At 39.1% G+C, this 18602-nt stretch overlaps 1 protein-coding gene across 7 annotated transcripts in view; it reads left to right on the forward strand.

The window, feature by feature from the left end:
* The window catches only part of KSR1 (kinase suppressor of ras 1), a 1687803-nt gene that overhangs the window by 1254848 nt on the left and 414353 nt on the right, over positions 1 to 18602 (forward strand). For all 7 annotated transcript variants that reach the window (XM_044054644.1, XM_044054643.1, XM_044054646.1 and 4 more), the window contains one exon: positions 15588 to 15636. In XM_044054644.1, the coding sequence (XP_043910579.1) occupies positions 15588 to 15636 (49 nt within the window). The remainder of the gene's footprint in view (positions 1 to 15587; positions 15637 to 18602) is intronic.

Here is an 18602-nt window from a genome sequence, read left to right on the forward strand (position 1 = left end):
AAAGCAAGAAAAAAAGTTTATTAAAGCTCACTGAGCTTAAATAAACATTTTTTCTTGCTTTTAACATAACGGGTGATTTATCCAGTCTTATCAAGCCTTCCGGTAATGCCTGGCATTACCGGAAGGCTTGATAAGACAGCATAAATCACCCGATATGTTAAAAGCAAGAAAAAAAGTTTATTTAAACTTTTTTTCTTGCTTTTAACATACCGGGTGATTTATCCAGTCTCATCAAGCCTTCCGGTAATGCCTGTGAATCGGTGATTCGCCCGATATGTTAAAAGCAAGAAAAAAAGTTTAGTAAAGCTCATTGAGCTTAAATAAACATTTTTTCTTGCTTTTAACGATGAATCATCGATTCTGGCGAAAACTTGATAAGACTGCATAAATCACCCGATATGTTAAAAGCAAGAAAAAAAAGTTTATTTAAACTTTTTTTCTTGCTTTTAACATACCGGGTGATTTATCCAGTCTTATCAAGCCTTCCGGTAATGCCTGTGAATCGGTGATTCACCCGATACCTTAAAAGCAAGAAGAGGACTGTATGAAGACAGGAACGTGAGCAATGAGTGTCTTGTGCCAGGCGGAACAAAAACAGGACTGGAATTGGTTATTGCTACGACGTCAGGACTGATGTCAGAAAATGGGATGGGACTAACTCAATGATTGACGGCGCTTCATCTTCGGACCGAAGAAAAACAACTACTTCAGGAACGAGCCAGTGCCCCTTTAAACAAACACATGATTTGAAGTGGTTTATTTTAAACTTTTATGTGTGATTTGCAGTTATTCTGATGAAGTCCCATGATGTTTGGGGATGAAAGCACTCAATAAAATAACATTTTAGCAGTTGTATCCCCATGGCTTCTTTTTGGATTTTGCACTCTCCCAAGAGTGAAGAATACTGCAACAGTGATAAGAAAAGTCACAGTACAGTTGTGTAAGATCTTACCATAACATTAGATGTTCTACTTCTCACTGTTGCAGTATTCTGTCCCTCCCTCCTCCCCCTGTTACTTTCTGTAGCTTTCTTTCTGGCCGAGGGGTCTTTTTGCATTCTTTTCTCCTTTTTATTCCCCTTCTGGATGCATATGTTTTTGCTTTCCTCTGGTGTTGCTGTGATTTTTCTGGGGCATTTCATTTCAGAAGATTAGGTGCTTTTAAGTCACATATGTACCTGATGTCGGGCACGTAGGACATACATGTGACATATGGCATCCAGAGGATGTAAAGGCTTTGGTATGCTAGCCAGACATTTGTTTATTCTTGGCAGGATAACCCAAGAGTGAAGAATACTGCAAAACTTAAAAGTAGGACATCTACTGTTATGGTAGGATCTTAAACAACTATTCCTTCAAGGCAGTAACTGGGAAGCCAAAAGTTACATGTAAAATGTTGAATAAAGTACATGGCAACGACTGAGAAGAATGCAACAAAGAGGAAGAAATATGATAATATGACTGAACTGTGAAAGATTTGGAAGACTGTTGTGGAGACTGGAGTAGGAGTTAAATATTTATGGAGTGACAAATGTTCTGTATGGACAAAATGAAGGACAACTGTTAAAGGTGTTCTGGAAGGACAAGGTACAGGTGTATGCAGATCGTTATACAGCAAAAAAAAATATCAAGGAGCTGACTGGGAAGATTAGAAAATGCATAATGTACCATGGAGAAAAATGTACATTTTGAATATATATAAGAAGTAATCAGTATGCAAATATGCAAAAATGCATTCACCGTAGTAATGCATGAATAATGTTAATTTATCATTGTTTAAAATCTCCCCCAACCATACCTCTCAACCTCTTAGAGCAAGAAATCTGGAAGAAGCCATAAAGAAGTGTGTGTGTGTGTGGGGGGGGGGTGGCGTGGCGGCGACAAAGGCCTAAAAATAGAGACAATTTTTAAATTGCTCTTACAAACTTAGAAAGTTGATAGAATAAAAATTTTGCATTAGCATGAATTTTCTGATGGGTGTGAATAAATGTCTGTCATTGTTTTCTGAATTAAATCCTCAATGACTAGCCAGTGATTTGCCAGAAAAACAAAATTTTGAGGACCAGACAAAAAATATAATGCAAAAATCTGGACAGTTGAGAGGTACACTTGCCTCTCCCACCTATGCTCATTGTTAATAGTAAGGTCTGTGTGGTATCTTTAATATCTACCTAATTTACCATCTTATGCAAACAGGACCTTGGTTTTACATCTTTTCTAGTGATTGTTATTCAGGAGTGAAGAACCTCCCTTACTGCCAACTGTTTTGCAGTGCAGTGTTGGTATAGGAACAGGAGTCCAGACACCTCCTTTGGGATGCTGCTTATAGTCTTCTGATTTTCCTGGCATCAGTGGAAAGTGTACAGCCAGCAGAGACAATGATAGGTCTATCAAATTAGAATTTGCAGGTTGACATGAATATTATAATTGGCATGTTATCATCCCCCGTGAAGCACTGGCTCAGCAGACTTTAAGGTAGCATGATTGTAGCTCCAGGGTATGGAATTCAAGTTCTAACCTGACTTCCGGCCATTGTATGCAGTTTGCGTCTTTTAACATATCTGTGTGTTGTTGTCTGGATACTGCAGTTTCTTCCTACTTACATAAAACATACTAGATATGTGTGTGTGTGTGTGTATGTGTGTGTGTGTGTGTGTGTGTGTGTGTGTGTGTGTGTGTGTGTCTTTGTGTGCGCACTTGCATGCATGTGTCTGTGTCTGTAGATTGCCCATTGTCCTTGCAGCCAAGATTGTGACAGAAAAAAAAGTATCTGGACCAAAATCCTAAATAGAATAAGAGAAGGAAAACTTTGTTTTGGTAGCTATCACTTCTGAAATCTGTGGTTTATACTGATTCTGAATCACTCCATAACCTAGATTTCTGTTCAGAGGCCCAGCACAGGGTCATGTGCATTCTCTTTACCCTTAGGAATTACTCCCCTCTGTAGTTTTCTGTTAGAAAGAGCCATTGCCATGTGAAAACTGACTTTTCTTTTCTGTTGGGGATGATAGGTTCCTCTCTTGACCTTCGGTCTCTCAAAGTGGCTGGCATATTGTTTTGTCCTTTCATCTACTGAACAGCAGGTTTGTAGCCAATGCTGTCAAGTGATGCTCCACTAGGCAAATGTTTGCTTTTCATGCATTATTTTATATGCATCTACAGTCAGCATCTGTCTTCAATTTCCATATGCATCAGAGCCTTGATCTCTATTCCAAGAGCAGGTTTTATTTTTGGAGCATATTCTTTTTTCATTTTTGTTCTGAATTATTTCCTTCAGGTTTCTTTTACTCACACTGGTTTTGTTTGTTACTACTTGCTGTTCCTCTCAAGTGTTAATCTAGTATAGAGGGTATGCTGGTTTAAGATAATACATAAATAAGTCATTATATCAGATGATCCTTAAAGGGGGTCTGCAGTGGTACCTTTCCCCTGCCCCTCTTCCCCATCTTCTTTGTCTTATTATCCTAATGTGGGTCCCTTAAGTAATCACATCTTCCACGTTCATTACTTTAGTTTGTAATTTTTATTTATGTTGCAGGTGGCACCTCTTTCAAAGAGGATCAGAACTGGGTTATCTAACTTAGGTATGGGGAGCACTGCTATTAGTTAAAGGGAACATGATCGCCCTGGGCATGGGCTGATGTATGTTTTGAAGTGCCATGCAAGAGTGCACAGGAGGACATGCTTACTACAGTGCAGACTCTCAAAAATCAGCTGATATGCTGGCTGAAGGCTCACTTTTTGTATAATAGTGCCTTACAGTCATAACAAATTGCAATAATTTTTGCATCCTTTCCTTAAACAAACAAAACAAAACATTATAGTATGTTTAGCTAATGATTTTAAAAGTTGCATTTATTTCTATCAAAACATATTTTAGGGATTTGTTGAAGAAATTACGCAGATGTAATTAAAAATTGTCTTTACAAACGTATGTCCTTTGATTTGAGGCTGTGTTATCATTCAGAAATATATATACTTCCCCTGCCTAAGTGCGCTTGCACAGACACAGATCTATCTAATGTAACTTCAGAAGAGGCATTCAGGAATCATTTTATTACGGATATAGACTTTCCTGTAATGCAGGGCATCAGATTCAATGATTTGTTTCTCAGCAGTATACTCATGCAGTATGTAGTGGGGTGGTCTGGCCTACACTAACAGGCTTTCAAATTTTGCTGCCGGTCAGTGTATTGGTCAAGCCTGCTCTTTACTTCTTTAGTGGATAAATATTTAATGCAAGTTAAAAACAGGCTTAATGAAACTCAACTGATTTGCCACCTAAATAAAGCCAAGTATAGTAAGATGGTAAAACTGTGAACCAGCAAGAAAAAACATGGACAAAGAGCCACTTTCTTATTGTCTTACGCAATCCCCATTGCAACTGTACATGAAATAAGTAAAAATTCAAGGTTTTTGGGTTGTTAATACTTTTATGCACATATTATGAAGTTGATGTCTTCACAGCAGACTTATGCTTTAATTTTTCTGCCCTTAAGCCCCAAAGTCACTGAAGTCTGGTGAGTATGGAAATATTTACAATTTGTAGAAAGATTTAAATATGTACTATATTGTATCATAGGGGATAACATACTTGAGCCTTCCAAAGTCTTCTCAAAGCACTCTTTTGATGGTGAAAAATACTTAAACCAGGACAGATCCCTACTCCGTCCTGACATTTTCTTCATTCCACACCTCTCTCTCTCTCTCTCTGTCCTATTCTTTAGCCTTTCAACAGTCCAGTTCCCCAGCTTGGTTCTTCTTCCAACCATTGCAGTTTTCATAGCAGCCACATTGTCTTTGGTAAATTCCATGTAGATTCTCATTTACTTGTACTTCTGTATCATTTGTTTCTATAACACGATAAAAAAAAAATCTGATTTGACCGACTGCTACTTCTTGTCATGAACCCATTATGACGGAGCCTGTGTAGATTGTTATATAGGAAATCAAACAGCTTTTTCCCCTCAGCATTCCCTTGTTGACTTTATCCTACTGCGGCTGTTTGGCCTGTAAGATCAGTGCAGTTACCCTGTTATCAAATAAGAAAGAGTTGCTCATGCATTATGATCTTAATATTAACACCTAGACATTTTCTGAAAAGCATTTTGTGAAGATCATAAAGTCCACTGTTCTCCCTACAGATACATTTACTCAATTTGTAAGCTTCTCTTTATTTTTTTTTAAGTATTATTAACAGTCTTTTTCCATTAAAGAGGTTCATAGGTTCATACTAGGCTAACTGCCCTTGCGAGCCATTTTAAGCCTAGCCAGTCATCCCTTTTAAGACTCCAACCCTGCACCTTGTGTTTGCAAGGCAAACACCTTAACCATTGAGGGTTGTACAAATCCATATAAGACAATATTGTGAACTTTACAGACTTTTATTTTGTTTAACTAAGCTTGCTGAATTATTTGTATTTTCTAATATTCATGTTATGTTGTATAGTTCTGCTCTTTACACCCAGACGTTGTCTGAAAAAGGCCACTTTAGATACGTGCTTTACACTGGTCAACAAGATTTAAATAAGTAAATCAATTTACAAATGTTTCATAAGGCATCTCATGAAAGGAAACAGTGTTTTTAGCTATATTGTCATGTGCTGGTACCATCTGTCTCTGTATCCCAAACTTTACTTTAGGCAGCTGAGTTCAGTAGTTATTCTGGTGGTACCTCTGATATTATTTAGTGGTTCAATTGATATCAGTTTGTGAAGGTGCTAGGCTGTAATAAAACAAATCTGAACACCCACACATGCTCTGTGCAGGAATGTAAGAGCCACTGTAGTGATACACTGATCTCTTATGGGTGAAGTCAGGTATTGATTCATTTTGAAGCATGTGGAAGTGAGAGGCTGTCTAAAATGATCCGTATTGGCATCATCTGTGAGGTTATAGATTGAACTCCAGTTGAAAACGCCCTGGGTGCATGTAGAGTACCCGTTGCATGTGGCATTTTGCTTTCCTGCACATTAGAGGAATCTCTGTACTTCCTAGTAAAAGATGGTCTTATTGTGCATTATTTTTGTTAATACAAAATCATGGCCTGGAACAGAGGCTTAACTTAGATGGGGTGAAGGGGGGCAACTGCCCGGGCTCTGAGTGTTAGGGGATCTGATCGTAGATCCTGGTCAGTCTTAAGTGCATATTGGCATTTAGAAATAAATCCTTGTTGTTGTATTTGCAGTCAGAAATGAGGCACTGTAGTGCTTTGTGTTTGGCATAAACTTTTTTTTTTTACTCCTCAACTTAAAGTTGGTGTGGGAGAGGGGGTGCCAGGTCAAGGACAGCAGCAGGAATAAAAATAGCTAGCTACACCTCTGGCCTGGAGTAATTCTCAGCTCTTGTCAGTCTGCTTTTGAGTTGAAGTTAATTTGGCACTTCCTAGCAGTACAAATTATTGCATATTTATTGTTTAAGTTACACCTGGATCTTTTGTAGCTTCGTAATAATGCATTCACACGTGGTTTTGAAGGAATTTTGATTTTGTATGTGGTTAAGTTAACTACACACACCTTAAGGTATAATATTATGGAACACGAGTAATGCAGTAAAGCAGCAGCCTTTCATGACATTATTTAATCAGCTACTACGTTAAGTGTATGCTGTGCTGTGCTTTTTTAAGTACATATGGTTATACACATGTAAATACACTTGTACAAGGTTGTAGGGTAATATATGCTCATTCATGTAGTTATATTCTGCAAAGTAGATGGATATTTGCCTTTTTTTCAGTCCGTGCATATGTATGTCTGCATATTATTAAAAATGGTTCAGAAAAGAGACATTGTTTTTAAGTGTAGTTTGGAAGAGAGAGAGGGAGATAAAGAGCAGAATGCTATTGAGTAATTCAGCTAGTGATGCTGTGAGTTATTTATGTAAACAAAGTGGCAAAATCTTTAGGTGAGTGAAGAGGAATAAAATAAGATGCATGCTAGTTGTGCAGTTGGAAGTGATCTAAGGACTTGGAACTTTTTGCAAAAAGTTGTATAGGACTGTCTATAAAACATTATTAAAATAAGCATTCTCTGAAGAGAGAGCAGCATGTTTCATGATGGATGCAGTGAGTAATGCATTGGAGTATCCGGTCAAGTTGAAGTTACAGAGGACTCTGCAACACTTTACCCGTCTTTCAACTGCATCCAGAGCTAAGATAAGAATATTTTCTTGGCAAACTGCACTTGTACTTGCTTTTTACAGTGATCACTAAGCATTTTTAAAGAATTTATTTAATTTTTTGGCAAAAACAGTAATTTCACTGTTTGTTGACTTTTCTAGTCTGTGTGCTTTCAAATCTGTTTGCAGAAGGTGAATTAGCCAGGGACTCAGTTGTTTAATCTGCATGGAGAGCTACTTTTGATGTGCTTTTACATTAAGAAGTTCCAGGATCAGACATCTTGTGGCAGAACGTGTTTACCTGGTCTCTTTGAGTTGAGAAACACTGGTATTTGTTTCTTGTTTAATGTGTAAGATGCTTTTGCTGTGCTTTTATATTAAGAGATTTCAGGGTCAGACATCTTTTGACAGAATGTGTTTACCTGGTCTCTGTGAGTTGGGAAGCACTGCAAAAAGGGGTTATTTATTGACTAGAGGGCATAAGAGTCAGTTTTTTCCCCTCTGTGCAGAGCTGCCCATTGGGCAGAGGTGGTTAACAGTGCCCTGTACTGTACAGTATAACATGCCTAGATAGTAAAATTTACCTATAAAGTGAGGATTAGATCCAAAACCTGTTTATAAGTGTGACATTGTGTGGAAATGAGCTTAGACCAGCAAGCTTGCGTGTCGAATAGCATTACCATTTCCTAGCGTTATACATATTGCCCTTAATCACAGAAACTAACCTAGGAGACCTCTGCTAAGACGCAATATTTAATCCTAAATAGCTAACCCAATATATTACAGGGCCAGACAACATGGATATGCAATTCCAAATGATTCTGTGGCCAGCTTGGTGGAATTAGGCATCCTAAGGCAATGTAACAGTTGTCTCATGTTCACAGACAACCACTTAATCATTAAAGAAATTAACACAAGTATGCAGGAGATGTAAATACACAATTTCCTTTGAGACAAAAATCTTGCATACCAACAAGGTTTTCAGGAATACCCACAGTACATTCGTCATACATGCCATTCACCACACACACACACACACACACACACACACACACACACACACACACACACACACACAGTTTGACTTATGCTGAAGCGCTTAAGGAAACCTTCCTAAATTTCAAAGACTTCCAAAGCCAGCTAATGGCAACAGTGCTCCTCATGAATCACTAAAGCACCATATAATCCTACACCAGATGGTCCCTCAAGTGCAAAGCCCATAAGGCAAGGATACACTTCACCTAATACTCTTGTAATTGGGGACTCCATTGAGTGACACACAGATGCTTCACCTACCAGGTTAGACAAGAAGATGATAACGGTTAGTTTTCTATCTGGAGCCAGGATCCGCAATATCATGCACGCACAAAGTTACTGCATGCCAGGTACCAATATGAGATTCTTTCATAGTCCATGTGGATGTAAATGACTTGAGATATACCTCAGTGGGCTATCTGAAAAGAGACATAATAGATCTCTCAGAATATGTGTCACGGATATGTATGAAACCTTGCACTGAGCAGCATTGTACCTTTACCAAGGGATGATGCCACAGTATGAATATAAAATTATTGATTTTAATAATTGTCTTAGTTTCTGGTGTCACTTCAGGGGGATCCAGTATCTGTCAGCATGGGAGAACATGGTCAAAAGACCATGTTGCTTTGCCAAGAATGGGTTGCACCTGTCCTTACTAGGCTTTCAGATATTGGCTAAAACTTTATCCTCCCGTTGAGCCTTTTTTATGTAATGCCATAAAGACACAACTACCAACATAGTAAAGAAGTCTACAAGCAACCATAAAGTGTTACTGCTCAATGTTCAGTGCCTAAACAAAAAACTCCACACCCTTCAAGACCTCCTCACTGTGGAGAATGTAGACATCTGTAGCATGATAGAGACTTGGTTTTATAGAAAGTACTCGGTAAATGCAAGGCTACAGTACCTACCACACATTTAAAGCAACAACAGCACAGACTGGGACCAAAGATGGATGTCTTGATCTATGTTAGCAGCAAACATACCTCCAGGTTGGTTAAACAGGATGATACCACGAAGCTCATCCACATGCAAGTCAACATAGCTAAGGTCCCTCACCATATCATGGCTAGCTACAGGTCACCATCTGTGCCCGTCTCACGAATCTTAACTATACCTACTAGGGGTGCTCACCGTCCAACCAAACACCATATTCATGGGTGCTTTTAACTATCCTTCTGTAGACTGAGAAACTTACACTGCCTCAAACTCACAGGCACAACTCTTCTTGGCCTTTATTAACACAAACACCCATTAACTCATTCCCTCCATTACAGCTCTTTTGAGTGTGTACCTTTAACTCCCAGTGGGTGTGGCTTTAGTCTTTAAAAAAAAATGAAGTTATCACCTTACAATTCTAACAAATACTCATTGACAGAAGTCAGATATCAATACAGTTGTGTTTGCCATAACGTATTCTTCAAGATAAAAAATGTTGATACCTTGCATGTAGCCTGGTTTTGGAATTATTAATGCAAATATGAACAAGCAAGATTTGACTCCTAGAGAGAGGCACAGTAGGAGGTAATGGATGAAATGCCTGGAGGTGCACTTGGCTGTAATGAGTTAACAGGTAGTGCATGCTTCAACTGGAGGATCAAGCATACTGGATCTGGGACTCACCAACATGCGAGAGCCCCCCCCATGTCACATTCTCACTGGTAAGGTCAGATCACAAAGCTTTCTCATTTGAAGTGAAAATCAACCCAGAAAATCTGGCTGAACCAGTAACAGTTAGGAACTATTCAAAGACAAACTACATCCTATTAAGTGATTGCTTGTCAAAGTTCAAGGCTCCCCCTAAGCCTGAGACCACAGCTACCTATACAGAATTATTCACGGAATCACTATTAAAACATGAGTGGCTACAGAGAGGCTGCTGTACCTGCTAGAAATAAATCCAAAACAAACACTATAAACAAACTCCACTGGTAGAATCGTCACCTAAACAGGGTAGGTAAAAAAGGAGAGAACTCATGGCCAAAATCAGGAAATGCAGCTCCCTTAAAGTCAGGTGCTCTGTTATACAAATAAACAAGAAACTAAGAAATCTAATTAAGTTCAATAAGGCCAATTATGAGGTCAGGGTACCTGACTCATAGGCTAAGGACAATCAGAAGACCTTCTTCAGCTATGTCCAGAATCTTAGAGGTAACACACAACAGTGTGCTGAACTAGTGGAGAATGGCACCACCTACACTGATCACGGTGACATAGCAAGTCTACTAGTTGATAAATTCATCTCAAACTTCACCTCCCACTTCCCCCCAAAATCCACCAAGTGAAATTCTGTCCAGCACACTTTGTCCAGCTATCAGTAGGGACCAGGTGCTGGCAGCACTTGCTAAAGCGAAGAACACACTTTCATGGGTCTCAACAACATCCCTGGTTGCCTCCTGAACAGTCTAAATCATGACTTAACAGGACCACTTGGGGCACCCTTCAACTATACCTTTGAAACAGGCTACATTCCAAGTGAATGGAGGACTGCAACAGTCACTCCTGTCCACAAGGGTGAACCATCAGCCGACCCAGGGAACTGCAGCCCCATCAGTATGTAAAGCCATGAAATAAGTTATCATGGAAATGATAAACAAGAGCATTGGTAACCTACAGACAGTGGACCCATCCCATTTTGGTCATGCCTACTTAATCTGGTGGACTTAGCAATGGATTAGGATAAAACAGTGCATACAGTGTATCTAGACCTGGCTAAAGTATTTGATACAATACCCCACTCAGACCTTTTTGACCAGACTCACAGCTACTTGATAATGTACTCCATAGTTGTTCACACACATCACCTTTTATCCATTGCCCAGTCATTGATTCCAATTTCCACTGGTATTAAAGATCTTTGGCATATCTCCAGCATATCCCTACACCCTCCCACGAGAGAAGAAAGCAGGCGGTTCATCACTTCTTCAGCCCTTTTTCATCAGCTCTTCCAGATTACGGGCTGCTAATGAAACCTGGGTGGTCTGGGTCACAGTCAAGGCTTTATTCTTGTTTGCCATCGAGCCAATGATTATAATCAGTGTCAGAACGGATGTACTATGGAGGAAGAGAAATTTTCTCACAGCAGACCACTTGCATCGGTGATGGACTTGAAATGCATAAAACAGTATGGCACAGGAAGTGCTGTTTTGACATTTGAATGAAACATCCAGCAATTTGTTGAGAGATGAGGAAGCTAAGTGTGTAAAAGAGAGTTTCTTGCAGTTGAAATATTTAGAGAAGTATGATCTGCCCTGTGAAAAATACCATGGTTTTAGGAAAGTACACAGCATAACTGCAAGTAGAGGCAGAACAGTTAACTGAAACCCATTTCATTAAACCAAGTAAGACTTTGGACTCTGTTTACCACTCCCATCTGGTGACCATACTTAAAACATATGGCTTAGATTAAAAAGCTGCACTGTTGTTTGAGAGCAATCTTTCCTGTAGAATATAGTTATGTTTGGAATTCACTGTCTACCCTTCTTCAGCCCTCACACATGGAATTGCTCAGAGATCAGTTTTGAGGCTTGTCTTGCTGGTTATTTTTATAAATATCATTAGTCTGTGTATATATGCAAGTTAAGATTTTGCACACTTGCTGTATGATTTTCACACAGTTTACTGTAACCATTTAAAGTAAATTTACACAAGGCCAGTGTTACTAAGCAATTGATTCTGTATTAGGAACTTTTTACAAAACTAAAAATGTGTTGCTTGGAACCTTAAATGTCTTTCAGAGCAGTTTTCATCTTTTGATCTCTTTTCCTTTTAGTCCAGCAATGGAGAGCAGATAGCCACCTGTGGATGAAATACTGAATTGCAAATATATATTTTACTGTCAGCTGCTGTTTAGATATTTAAATGAACTTGCAGTGAGTTTTGCAGTAATTATTTTTGTGTACTTGTTTCACTTAATGACAGGTTATTTTTTTCTTTCACTTTCTTGCTCCTATGTTTTAACAGTGTATTTGTTAAATGTAAAGCCTGTCTTGACATTTCTGTGCTGCAGCAGTGTTTCCCAGTTTTATATTACATTTCTTTGGCCCAGTATGTTTCTTGTTTGTGAGTCTTGGATAAATTGGAGAGTTGCTGTTGCTTTATCTTTGGACAATGTGTGGCAAAACTAGACTTCACTTATTTCTGTGTCCTCATGAACTTTTGGTTGATAAGAGATTTTGCCTTCTGAGAGATGTGTGTAATTTATAAAACACATCTTGATATGGCTTAAAATTTCATTTTCAGGTAAGCAAGCTCCTTAGCTGTTTTGGTATACATTGTTTTTCAGATTGTTTAGCAACGCATATTGCTTGTAGAAAGCATTTTGGTATTGTTTTAACTGCTTAATTGTTCTTTGTTCAAAGTGTTGTCAACTCATATTTGTGGTTGGACTTGGTGTCTTCATTTTGTTAATTAATTTGGACCGAACTGCTTATATTTTGTCCCAGAGCTGGCCACAGACCTGTTTTTCAAAATTATTGCTTGTTTGAACCTAGAGCTTTTTCATGTTGTTCATTTTTTAGACAAGTTGGTGTTTTGAATTTCTAGATAAACTGAGTATTTCATTTAATCGTTTGCATTGATTTCATTGTTTACTTAAGTAGTTTGTCAGCTGTTTTGGCAGACTGATTATTTTGCAAGTTTCTTATTATTGGTTTTCATATTTTATTATGTTCAGTTTTTAAGTACTTAAAATACTTAGGACATGAACTTTTTGGATTAATTTTTTTGTGTTTACAGAAAGCTTTATTGAGCAAGTTTTCTTTCAAGTGCCTTGGTTTATGGATTGACGCACTGCTTAATTTCACCATTCATATTGTAGATATTAAAAAATTAGCAGGCATATTTGCCACTGTTGAGGAGAGCATTCATACTAGCTATCCAATATGACATTACATTGTCTGCAAGATCCACTGCAAAAAAATAAAGACTCGTTAAAAATACCACTAGACAAGATTGCTGTTGATGTGCAGCTCTCTACCTTGGGCTCTCCACTGCCTATCTGTAGAAAAAGTTCACTGTTCAGTTATATCTCCGTAGGTCATACAGGTAGTTGCCGCTCTGATCTTTAAACTTGTTCATGTGAAACAATGTCCTGTACTGTTCTGAATCTTTTCACATTCTTCACTCACCTTGTACATTTTTCATTTGTATAATTCATAGAAAATGTGGAATAGAATCCTAATTGCTATATGCGGGAAGTACACTTTTAATAGTTTCCTGCCGCAGTACTTTAATTGTTTATCTTTACTGAATACAGATTGCTCTTACTACTTTGCAATAATATCTTATTTGATTTCCAGGATGATCCTGTTATTATAGTTAAAATGACTAATATATACTGTCACATTTTGATGATTTCCAGTGTTGTGAATCTGCATCACCTCATAAGGTTGTTTATGGAATATTTCTGCTTTTCTTGCAAAAACTTTTATTTCCTTTAGTTTTCATGTAACGGATTATGACTGAAAACTTGCATAACTGTAAAATATATAAACCAACTGGCATGCAGGCAGTGACCATACAGTTTGTCTGAATAGGATGGGGAGGGAAGATAAGAAAATAGAGAACATTTAGCCCAGAATGTAGTCCTGTGAGACTCTGTCAAATGCGTGGGTATAGGTAGTACAGGGAAAGTCACTTATGTGCATGTTATTAGGGCATCAGATGACTAGACCAGAATTGAGTTCTAATATGGACATGGTTTCAAACATTTAAGGATCAAAAAAGGATATTTAACGCAGTGAACTGTAGACAGAGAGCTCTGTTTGAATTCTTCAATCCTCAATTACATAATATTTGAGACTCCAAAAAAGTCACTTGATGTCTACATCCTGGCCATTTCTTCTTCCAGCCTGTAGTGTAGTTTGCCCCTCATGATATTTAGCTTTCTTCCTTCTCCTTTAACCTGAAAGGTTGACATAGTTGCCATTGAAAAACAGACACGTGCAGAAAGGCTTTAGCTTTTGAAACTGTTTTCAGTCTCTATGCGGTCCTTCAGCAGCGTTACAGAGCAGTCATAGCCAAGCATGTTCTTTTCCCAGCCTGTATTCATGTTGATGTGATTTAAGTTTAACAGCTAAGACGTTTGTCATACTGATCACTGTTGCAGTAGCCTTAGCTGTATGGGCTATATCCTGCTAAAGATATAACAGCCAGTCAGATTACAATTGGAACTGGGTACCAAGTCCTTCAGAATTTTCCTGATACAGTCGGTAACTGCTCCTCTTGTTAACTTTCAAGAAACAATGGTTGGCTAACGCTTTGCATTGCTTAACAGTGAATTTCCCTTTGGGTAAGAAAAGCTTCCACCAATGTTATAATTGAAAGCAAACTTTTTATGTGAAATTAATTATTTTGTGATGGAAAAAAAGTGTTTTTATAGACTGTCACGTAACTTTTAGTAACTTTTAAACAGGAGCATTATTTTTTATTTTTGTGGAAATAAATGCTGATAAAACTAATTTAAAACTACTTTTTCCTTGGTAGACATTGTGTTGTACTTTTGGGAGTTGGGATAACTGTTTAAAGTGCCTTTCACTGTGTTTCTGGTGGGAAAAAGTGACTTTTGTAGTAGTTACCTGTTTTATCTACTACTGTTGCCAGGCTTCCCTAGGAATTGGACATATTTTTTGGCTTTACCAATGGAATAACCTACTGGTTCTTTCTTCCTCTAGCCAGAAAAAGGAGAAAATTCATAAACAGCCTTTGCCAACACTGCAGGCAACTAATGTGCCTCATCTGCAAATGGGTGACTTTGCTGTGTCCATTTCTGGTTCCATTAATTCTTTTCCTTGGCTCCCTGTAGTGTAGTCTCTGCAACTACTATGGACCAGGGGTTAGACACATTCCCTTCAGCTGTTGGAGTGCTCTTGTTAAGTAAAAGACAACCTCTCTCATTGGTCCTGGGAGAAAGAGCAGGGAATACCTCTGTGCCTAGCCAGACTACAATGACTGACCCTGGGATTAGACGCATTCCCTTCAGCTGTTGGAGTGCCCTTGTTAACTAAAAGAGAACCTGTCTTATGGTCCTGGGAGAAAGAGCAGGGAATACCTCTCTGCCTAGCCAGACTACAATGACTGTCCCTAGGGAGGTTTTGCCTGGCAAAGGTGGATCTGCTTCTTCAGAAATCCCATAAAAAAAAAGAAAGAAAAAAATGCACATTTGTCTTCTCCTATCATATTCTTCAGCTTATCTTGAGCTGACTAATGGATTGGGCACATGGGAGATGCCTTTGAAGCTTTGGAAGCAGACCAGCAGGATATAACCCATATAGTTAAGGATACTGCTGCAGCGATCACCTACGGTTATGGTAAGTTTACTTACACAATTGTACTTTCTTATTATGTATCTGTTTTATTGGCCATTTTTCACTTTTGTTGTAACAATTAGAAATTAGTTCTCAACAAGGTCCTGAAATGTCTGTTGTCTTCTAGAACTGTGGATGATGCAGAGCCACCTGAAACCAAAGAACAAGATACTGAGGTGAGTCTTTCCTACTGATGGAAATGTGTGGTCATAAAGGTACAGCAGGATAGTAGCACAGTTTTCATTTGCAAGGCACTTTGACGCAATGCATTAATCAGTAAATCTGCTGTGATAAAACTCCTTAGTTAATATGCTCCGAATATTCTTTTATGGTAAAATAACAGCCAGATGTGGTGTTGAACAAAAGTGCACATTTCAGTTATTTGAAAAAGCACTACATCCATGAAAATATTACCTTGCACTGAAAACTATTGTTAAGAGCTGATGACAGATAAAGATCATGTGGTGTTGTTGGTTTACATGTTAACTTCATGTATTTTCCCACCATTTCTTATGCCTCAAATTCACCCGGAAGTTTGTTTTCTTTCCATCTCTCCTCCCTGGTTTAAAAGAAATCGTTACTCAGCTAGACCAACTTTTGCCCGTTTTTAAAATTGTGTTGCCAGATTCCTGCATTTAGTTTTTCAGTCACTTTGTTCTGTTTGATTCTATTATCTCTGAAGTAGTTTTTATCATTTATGTATATATGTATTTATTTATTTATTTGTAGTTGGTTCATAGACAGGCCTGACTGGGTCATGCAATACTTCTTTTAGGCAGAGACCCAGGGTGAAATGTGCCCTAAACACATTTAGTGGGGAAAAAACTTGCAAAGAGATTGTAGCAGACACTTTGTGAGTGTAAACAATACTTGAAGTTTTGTGATTACAGATTCAGCATAAATAAAAGGTAACATACATACAAGTAATTAATATCAACAGTTTTAGCAGCACACATAAGAGTAAACATTAACCAAAGATAAAATGCATCCATGAATATGGTAGCAATGCAGTAACACTGAGGTAAACTGAAAACAAATTTGTATCAGCAGTTGCAGCAATATTCTAAAAAGAAATATTAATTGACAAAGGCATACACACTAGGTTCATAGGTGTGTACTAGGATAATGGCCCTGGAGCCTTTACAAGTGTAGCCCAAAGCATTCTCTGGCATTGTGCCATCCGATGTTAGTTTCCAGTGCCCCTATCAAGCAGGGCCACTGAAGTGATCCCCGGGGTGAATTTTCTGTTTCCCATCCGCTCGTCAAGATCTCTCTCGGAAGAGGGCTAGTGAATTGCTCTGCTTGACGTGTATGGGAAGTCTGTTCCAGAGCATGGGCAGTCTCTGAGTTAAGAACCTGTCCCTCTAGCATGTTCTGTTGATTGAGGTAATGAGGTTGAGTTCTCTGGAGCGTGTTGTATGGAGGGATTGGGAGTTTTTTAGATGTAGCATATCTAACAGTGCTGAGTCAGACATGGCTTTGTAAGTCAAACAGAGATCGCCTCTAAGTAGGCGATATGAGATGGAGTAAAGCTTGAGTTTTTTTGAGTCTGTCCACATAGGACATGTGTTTAAGTCCTAAGATCCTCTTAGTGAGGTATTTTTGTGGCCTTTCCAGTTGTTGTACGTGTCTAGTGAGGTACATGCTAAATGGGGCATTGTACTCTAATAGGTCTAATGAAGGAAGAGGAGAGGGAGACTATAACCTCATTCTTCCTTGATGCAAAACCCTTAGTAATGAGATGTGCCACATAGAAGGATTTTCTGACCACAGTGGCAATGTGGTTGTCAAAGGAGAGGCTGCTATCAACCTGTGTTCCCAGATCTCTTATTACACTTTCAGTGTTTAGTGGACTACCATTGATGTGGTAGTTCATGGGTACCAAGTTCTTCCCAAAGGGAATGACGATGCATTTTTTGGCATTGAGCTTAAGGCCATGGTTTTGGCACCAGTGATTGGCGTCAGTGAGGCCTTTTTTTTAGAATGTCTATATCTCTTGGAGAGTCAGTAATGGCTCCCAGTTTGCAATCGTCAGCAGACTTGATTAGCCAGAGTCCCTTTGTGTTGGCGTGGACTACAGAGAAGTAGATGCCAAACTGAAGAGGCCCCAAGACCAATCCCTGTGGGACATTACTCATGACTGGTCAGTAGTCAGATTGGAATCCGCTACTTTCACAGTGTGGGTTCTATCAGTAAGCCATTTTGCAACCCACCTTGTGACATAGGGGTTTATGCCTAGTTTAGTGAGTCTATCTATGATCCTGGAGTGAGGAATGGTATCAAAGGCTTTGACCAGATCGAGGTAGGCTGTGTGAACTACCTTGCCTTCATCCACAGCTCTGGTGACAGATTCGAAGAAGTCTACCAGGTTGAGCAGGCATGATCGACCCTTCATAAATCCTAACTGCATGGGGTCTAGAGTTTGGCGATTCCCAATGTCCCCATTAATAAGGTCTGTGATGAAGCTGTTTATAGGAAGCCACGGTGGTGCAGCAGTAGCATTGTTGCCTTACAGCAAGAGGTTCTCCCGTTCGATTCTCGGCTGGAGCATCTTCTGTGTGGAGTCTGCATGTCCTCCCCACGGTCGAGTAGCGTTCGAAAGACATGTGTGAATGGGCGTGCCTTCGTTGAAGGTTGGGTGTCGAGCTGGCACCTCAGCACAGTAAAAATCTACTGCCAATCATTAAATGACCGGAGTTCTGCTGTGGCGATCCCTAACTGGGAAAAGCCGAAAGAAAAACAACAACATGATGCTGTCTATAGCCTTACACACCAGACTCATCAGGCTAATGGGGCGGTAGTTCCCAGGGTCTGTAGTTGCTCCCCCTTTGTGGAGTGGGATGACGGTAGCTGTGAGCCATTCAGTAGGGACAAAGCCTGAAGTGAGGCTATGATTGAACAGAGCAGACAGGTGTTTTGCCAGTTCATTTTGTAATTCATGTAGAACACAGCCAGGGACATTATCAGGTCCCATGGAAGCTGTATTCATGGCCTTGGACAGTGCGGTTTTAACCTGTGCAGCAGTAATATTGGGTACTTGGCATTCCTCCGGTATTATGATTGGCCCTTTAGGGGGTGAAGTTTGCACTGAACCTTTTGGCCAGTATGTTGGCAATATCGGTTGGCTCAGTATAGGAGTTAC

Source organism: Protopterus annectens, chromosome 13.part0 (genome assembly GCF_019279795.1).
Source record: "Protopterus annectens isolate FY-2018-M chromosome 13.part0, PAN1.0, whole genome shotgun sequence".
NCBI lineage: Eukaryota > Metazoa > Chordata > Ceratodontiformes > Protopteridae > Protopterus > Protopterus annectens.